This window comes from Leptinotarsa decemlineata, unplaced genomic scaffold (assembly GCF_025532065.1).
Source record: "Leptinotarsa decemlineata unplaced genomic scaffold, Ldec_3_MD MMD2_tig00026328_RagTag_RagTag, whole genome shotgun sequence".
In the NCBI taxonomy this organism is placed as follows: domain Eukaryota; kingdom Metazoa; phylum Arthropoda; class Insecta; order Coleoptera; family Chrysomelidae; genus Leptinotarsa; species Leptinotarsa decemlineata.
In genome coordinates this window covers 12,399,397-12,407,690 of record NW_027412688.1, presented here as the reverse complement: position 1 = coordinate 12,407,690, position 8,294 = coordinate 12,399,397, and the positions used below count along the sequence as shown (strand labels likewise).

At 35.4% G+C, this 8,294-nt stretch overlaps 1 protein-coding gene across 1 annotated transcript; it reads left to right on the top strand.

The window, feature by feature from the left end:
- The first annotated feature begins 5,284 nt into the window (after positions 1–5,284).
- Positions 5,285–7,062, top strand: LOC141485449 (uncharacterized). Its single transcript, XM_074182202.1, has 2 exons — positions 5,285–5,933; positions 5,988–7,062. Exon 2 carries the CDS (start codon positions 5,989–5,991, stop codon positions 6,664–6,666), a length of 678 nt encoding a protein of 225 aa, XP_074038303.1. The 5' UTR covers positions 5,285–5,933; position 5,988; the 3' UTR covers positions 6,667–7,062.
- Positions 7,063–8,294: the final 1,232 nt, after the last annotated feature.

Below are 8,294 nucleotides of genomic sequence, written 5' to 3'. Positions count from 1 at the left end.
ATTCAGGTTGGACTTGTGAAAAAATATTGTTTCTCGAGGTCAACATTAATAAATACAGTCCACTGGAAGGACGTTCATATGTGAAGCTGCCTCAATGTATTCAATGGAAGAAAGCTGTTGTGAATGTTCGTAATGAAGATCAATATTGTTTTGCTTGGGCTATAACATCAGCATTATATCCTGCAGATAGTCGAGTGTCCGAACTTACGTCATATCCACATTTTTCCACTGTTTTAGATGTCACAGGTATGGATTTTCCGGTTAAAGTTAATAATAAGAGTATCGAAATATTCGAAGATAGGAATGATATTTCAATTAATGTTTACGGTTTAGAGAGTACATTTGAGAAGGGTAAAATGAAGTATGAAGTGATTGGTCCATTGCGATACTCACAGAGAAGACTCCGGAGACATGTCAATTTGTTGTTTATAACTGATGACTCCGGTAATGGTCACTATTGTTGGATCAAAGATCTTTCAAGATTAGTTTCTAATCAACTATCAGCTCATAGACAGAAAAAATAATTTTGTGACGGATGTTTGATATATTTTTCTGATGAGAGATTGCTTTTACGTCATAATATGTATGATTGTAATCACATTAGTACCACAACACCAACTACTAATTTAAAGATCAATAAATATGGTAGAATGGTTGCGGAAAATAAACTAATGTTTGAAAACTTTGAGAGGCAAATGAGGGTGCCATTTGTAGTGTATGCTGATTTTGAATCAGTGCTTAAACCGATTCATGTGAATGAGCCAAATCCTGAAAGTTCATACACGATTAAAACATTCAAACATGCCCCATATTCATTTGCTTATTTGATAAAGTGTTCATATAATGATGATTTGTCAAAATTTGTTACATATAGGGGTGTAGATGCAGCTCAGAAATTTGTGAGTAGCATTGAAGATGATTTGAAAGAGATACATGAAAATCATCTCAGAAACCCTAAACCGATGGATACACAAACTGACGAAGAAGAAGAACAGTTTGCTGCAGCCAGAACTTGTGGTATATGTAATAAAGCATTTACTGATGGTGAAGTCAAAGTAAGAGATCATTGTCATGTCACAGGAAAGAAAAGATCACATGCCGCTCACTCGAAATGTAATTTAAATTTCAAAATACCAAACTTCATACCTATCATTTTTCATAATTTAAGTGGTTATGATTGTCATTTATTCATAAAAGAATTGTATAGGAATAAAGAGAAAGTTGATGTTATCCCGCAAACTAAAGAGAAATATATATCTTTCACGAAGCATCTCTTCACACACAGCTATACCGATAAAGATGGTGTGGTTAGGAAGAATTATCTCAAAATGAGATTTATCGATAGTTATAAATTTATGACTAATTCGTTGGAGAAGTTGGGTGCAAACTTGACCTCCGATCAATGTTTGGAGATGCACAAACATTTCCCACAAATTGAGAAATTCAATTTGATGAGACAGAAAGGTGTATTTCCATATAGTTTTGTTGATGACATTGACAAATTGAATTATCCATTACTTCCGACAAAAAATCAGTTTTATGACACACTCAATTGTGAACATATATCGGAAACTGATTATGATAGGGCTAGAAATGTTTGGAATTTATTCGAGTGTCAGAATTTGGGGGAATACTCTGATTTGTATTTGAAGTCGGATGTATTGCTACTATGTGATATTTTTGAAAACTTCCGCACCACAAGTTTAGAGATATATAACTTAGATCCGGCACAATATTACACTGCACCTGGATTATCATGGGATGCCATGTTGAAGTTCACTAATGTTGAATTGGAATTACTAACTGACATTGATATGATTCACTTTTTTCAAAAAGGTATACGAGGTGGAATTAGTCAATGTAGCGAGAGGAAACATATAGCAAATAATAGATTTTTACCCAATTATAATCCCAATGAACCTTCCACATTCATTACATATTTAGATGCAACAAATCTATACGGTCACAGTATGTCACAACCTCTACCAACAAGTGAATTTACATGGTTGACACCAAATGAAATTCTTAATCTTGATGTGATGGATGTGAGTACTGATAGTCCGTATGGGTATGTATTTGAAGTGGACATTCATTATCCACAAGAGTTGCATGATAAACATTCTGACCTTCCATTTTTAGTCGAAAAAATAATACCACCTCGTACACAATCGAAAATTCCCAAATTAATTCCAAATTTGAATGATAAAAGAAAATATATTGTTCATTATAGGAATCTACAGCAAGCTGTCAAAAATGGATTGATTGTAATGAATACACATAGAGTATTGAAATTCAAACAATCATGCTGGATGAAACCCTATATAGATCTTAATACTGAAATGCGTAATAGGTCTAACAACAAATCTGTTAAAGATTTCTATAAACTAATGAATAATGCGGTGTATGGAAAGACAATGGAGAATGTAGATAATCGAATTGATGTTAGACTCGTTACACATTGGGAAAATATAAAGAAAAATATAGGTGCCAGCACTCTCATAGCCAAACCAAATTTCAAAAATTGTTCAATTTTCACTGATAATTTCGTTGCCATTCAATTGGGTAGAGTGAAGGTTCATTACGATAAACCATTATATTTGGGATTTTCCATATTAGAATTATCTAAAACAGTCATGTATGACTTTTTCTATGGATGCATCAAACAACACTTTGATGAAAATGTCTCTTTACTTTACACAGATACCGACTCGCTAATTCTTAAAGTAAACACAGAAAATTTTTATGAATTCATAAAAACTAACATAAGTAGATTTGATACATCCAATTACAGTATAGTTAACCAATTCAATATTCCAGTAACAAGTTCAGTCTTGGGTAACTTCAAAGATGAATTTCCAAATGATCCAATCATGAGTTTTTATGGTACAGGTGCTAAAGCATATTATGTGAAATCTGTTGATGGTGAATTTAAGAAAGCCAAAGGGGTTAAACGATCTGTAATAAAGAATGAATTGACATGCGAAGATTATCAAAAAATCGTCGAACAAGGTGGTATGATATTCAGAAAGATGAATTCATTTAGAAGCGTGTTGCATGATATGTATACTGAATTGAAAAATAAAGTTGCATTATCATACCACGACGATAAACGATTTATCATTCCGAATACTACCCACACTCTTCCTTGGGGTCATAATGATATTGAATTTTATGAAAACGATCCAAATGAGAACATTCGTTGGATAAGTAATATTATTCAACAATCACAATCTCAGGAGACTCCATTGGATCAATTGATTAATTTATTATCTGCCGAGATCAATGATTGAAGTATCATTCAATATCTTCAAAACCGGAAAATTCAATATGACAGAAGTATTGTGATATTAATGTATTATGTATGTATGTATATGTATTACTGTAATGAATATAAAATGATTGAAATTTTATTTGTATTATTTCTATTTCCCTAATCGATTACTGCAATATATAGTATAATGTAAAAGAAAGGAATATCAGTTTGAAAAGAATCATCGTGGGTGCACAATGTCTAAAACAATCGATAAATTTGGCAGAAAAAAAAAATGGGGTGGTAATGTCATCCGAGGTCCACCCGGCAATGGATTTAAATTAACAAAAGATGGTCATTATGACATGCAAAGAAAAATATTGAAAAATACAAGCGAACCAATTGACAAGAGTGATTGTGTAACTGTATCATACCTTGAGGGGGAAATTAACGGAACAAAGGAGGTTATACTTCTAGCCCTACAAGCTGCAATACAATCCACAATAGGCAATATTGCTCGCGATGCCCGTCAAGCATTTGACGATAAAATTGCAGAGGCTCGGATAACTTTCACTCGTAAATTTGACAAACTTACAAATGATGTAGACATAAAAATGTCTGACATAACAGCGTCTACAAATAAAAAATTTGATGCTATGTCAAACATAACAGCGACTACAATGAAAAAGTATGATGTACTGGAAGAGAGAGTTGAAGTTTTGGAGAAAAGCCATAAAGTCAGGCCATCAGGTGGAGTGGGATATCCAGGACTGAACATTGATCCAAATATTAGAATAATAGAACCAAAACCAAAAGCAACAGATGACGTATTAATTGAACCAACATGGTGAATAGTGAAGTGGAATAGCCTGCCTGGGCAGGGCCTGATTAAGTTAGGTTAGGAAAAAAAATGTGTATTTGAAAAATTAATAATGAAAGTTATCAACAAGTATTATTATATATATTTCAATGTCCCTGAAGTGGCATTAGTGATGTACTCGAATTCTGACTTGACATGTTCCCAACTGTTAAAATTTGAAAAAAAAAATTTAATTTGAAAAAAAAAAAGCAAATTTGAAAAAAATTTTTTGAAATTTGAAAATAAATTTTAAAATTAAAAAAAAATATTTTTTCACAAACCTATACCCTCCTGCGAAAAAATTAATGGAGACCAAATTTGTTGGAAATTGAATTCTCTACAACTTTTGTCATTACTATTTTTCGTGTAAAATTGAAAATAAGTGTAATAAATTCAATATTACATAATGAGATTACAACCCGTTCTTTTCTTGAAAAATATCAATCCTGCGAAAAAATTAATAGAGACCAAATTTGTTGGAAATTGAATTCTCTACAACTTTTGTCATTACCATTTTTCGTGTAAAATTGAAAATAAGTGTAATAAATTTAATATTACATAATCAGATTACAACCCGTTCTTTTCTCGAAAAATATCAATCCTGCGAAAAAAATAATAGAGACCAAATTTGTTGGAAATTAAATTCTCTACAACTTTTGTCATTACTATTTTTCGTGTAAAATTGAAAATAAGTGTAATAAATTCAATATTACATAATGAGATTACAACCCGTTCTTTTCTCGAAAAATATCAATCCTGCGAAAAAATAATGGAGACCAAATTTGTTGGAAATTTAATTCTCTACAACTTTTGTCATTACTATTTTTCGTGTTAAATTGAAAATAAGTGTAATAAATTCAATATTACATAATGAGATTACAACCCGTTCTTTTCTTGAAAAATATCAATCCTGCGAAAAAATTAATAGAGACCAAATTTGTTGGAAATTGAATTCTCTACATTTTTTGTCATTACCATTTTTCGTGTAAAATTGAAAATAAGTGTAATAAATTTAATATTACATAATGAGATTACAACCCGTTCTTTTCTCGAAAAATATCAATCCTGCGAAAAAATTAATAGAGACCAAATTTGTTGGAAATTTAATTCTCTACAACTTTTGTCATTACTATTTTTCGTGTTAAATTGAAAATAAGTGTAATAAATTCAATATTACATAATGAGATTACAACCCGTTCTTTTCTCGAAAAATATCAATCCTGCGAAAAAAATAATAGAGACCAAATTTGTTGGAAATTAAATTCTCTACAACTTTTGTCATTACTATTTTTCGTGTAAAATTGAAAATAAGTGTAATAAATTCAATATTATAATAATGAGATTCCACCACTCATTTCTCAAAAAATATCGATTCTACATACACACTGAACATTAAATACCCCCATTATTGATTTTAATAATATAGATTTACAAAAAATAAAGATTTTTTTCTCCAGTCACAATTCAAGTAGATGATCAATGCCGGTTCTATGACTGAGGATGACCAATGCCGGTTCTATGACTAAAAATTTTTAATTTTATGTTTCATTAAAAAAAAATTTAACAACACACTGTAGTCCCCGCCCACTCTCCTCCACTTTTAGCCCCGCCCCCTTCCCACCATTGCTCGCCTCACCCCACAATTGCGCATGCGCGCCCCCACCTCACTCCCACCACTCCCACTTCTGCCTACACCCTGAGGAGCACACTTCTCGGCATTCAGTACGACAAGTCTTCTCATCGAGTGCAGTCCAGCTACAGCAATCTACTACAACACCAGTCTAATACAGCAGTCTTCTACAGTCTACAACAAGCGAATTTTGAGTAAGTTATCAATGTTACTTTTTCATAACAACTAACTTTGTATTACATTTTCAGAATGGAAAACTACACGCAGGAAATCGACAACGCTGTGGCATCGATCATACCTGTGGATGTTGAGGTGGAGCGACCAGGCAGCCCTGACATGTTCGAGGGAGACGAGGTGGCGATGGTCCAAGAGGTGAAGGCTTCAACTTCGGGTGGTGTGCAGCGGCCACGCAGCCCTGTCTCATTTCAGGAAGACAGGGTTGTTAACAAAGCCAAGCGGCAATCTGCAGCTAAGGTTGGTCCTATTCAAAGGTATAGGAGTAAATGCAATAGGACTAACCCTTATGCAGGTAGTTGGTCGACCGCCAAAAGGAATCCTCCGAGACGTCCCACACCGCTCGCATTGACAGTGGAAAGACGGAGGGCATATAAGCCGGTGCCGAGGGTGCCATCTCCAGGTGAAATCCTCACCCAATTTGCATTATTAGCGATGTTGACACCCATGGAACTCACACCGGTGCCTGATCCTGCCATGGAGGTCGTGCCACCAGTGTCGAAGCCTGCCGGGGAGATCGCGCCACAAGTGCCACCAGTGCCGGAGCCTGTCGGAGAGGTTAACCCCCAGGAGATGGAAACTTTCCTACAGAGGTGTAGGGATGTTGCACTTGCTTCACGAAATAGTGAGGCCGCGTTGGCTAGCATTTCCCGGAGGAGAATGAAATTGCTAGCCAACGGCGCGAGTTGTTAATGAGGATGGCCGAGCTAGATCGAAGGACTGCAGCTCTGAAGGAAAGGCGGAAGGCAGAGACCTCTTCGATAGAGCTCAATAATGAACTAAAAATATTTATAAAGAAATTTTTGAATAAAGGGAAATAGTTTTTAGGTCAACTAGGATAGTTTTAGGATAATTAGGTAGCATGGTAGTTTTAGGTTTGTAATTATAATTTTAGGAATAAAAAACAAAAAAAAAACAAATGAAAAAAGAAGTGAAATAAAGGGTGTACATTGTTTTGGTTTGGTACACATTGAACAATGCGATGGTTGGAGCATTTTTCTTCACTTCGTCTTTTCATTATTTTTCTTTTTTTCCATTTTCAATTCCAAGTTCTTTCATCCCCACTCCTCCCCACTCCCTTTCAAAAGTATAAAAAGTAGGAATTATCTGTTGGAATATTCAGTTGATCAGCCACCTCCAACATGGAACCTGATTCAACTACTGAGCCCTATAGTGTCCCGGAGCCTCAGATGCCTTACTATGCATATATACAGGAAGGATTCGTGGACTCCACAACGGCACCTCATGACATTCCCTTCGAATTCATGAATAATGACTACAGGGTGCAGGTTCAGCATGTCACTGGGAGTGATGAAGCTGACTTATCGGACGGGGATTATCCGGATCCCTACCAATGGGATGACGAATGGGGTGACCCACCGCCTGTAGACATCACAGATGAGGATGACGACGACGACGACGATGACGCTGGCGACATCAGACTTCCACCATCCCCAATCCTTATCGAGGACAGTCCTCCGCCATCCCTATCCTAATTGATGACGATGATGTCCTAAATTCCGACGACGATATGTAATCGTTTCCCTGTTTCTCCCACCCTTTCCTTTCCTTTCCTTTCCTTTCCTTCCACGGAGTACACACTTTTTTGGTTGGTGTACACGAGGCACTGCGAGGCTGGGGCAGTGTCTTCCTCCCTCTCTCTTATTAGTTTTTCATAATAATCACTTAGAATTTCTCATAATAATCGCTCAGAGTTTCATGAAGATCGTCATTTTTAATGTTTTCGAATCTCAAACACTGTTCTACATTTACACTTCACCCCCTCCGTTTTATTTCTTCCAATATAAATATAGTATCAATCCCAGTTCTACATCATTCTTCCACAATGTCGATTGCTGATTCCACCACCGAACCGATGAGTGTACCAGAGTCTTCTATGATGAGTACAGGACCCATCCAGGTACATGAAATAGATTCTACGTTTGATCATTTCAGTACAACCTTCGCAGAAATGCTGCAACGCATCTACGATCTTCCTGATGATTTCCCGGAACGTATGCAAGAGGAAGTAGATGAGTTAGACGATCTACAGGATAACGAGCTAGATGATCATGCGGACGACATAATTAGTATATCATCTGATTCAGATGAATCTGATGAATATGAGGACGACATCATCAGTATATCATCAGATACAGATGATTCAGATGATGACACCATCATGATTGTTTCTGATGATGAAGAGCGTTAGTCCATACCATTGTATGGATTAATAGGAAAAACAGCCCTTTTAAGGGCTACAATTAAAGACAATAAACAACTATTTTCAGAGCTATCATTATACTTTCAATCAGAAATAG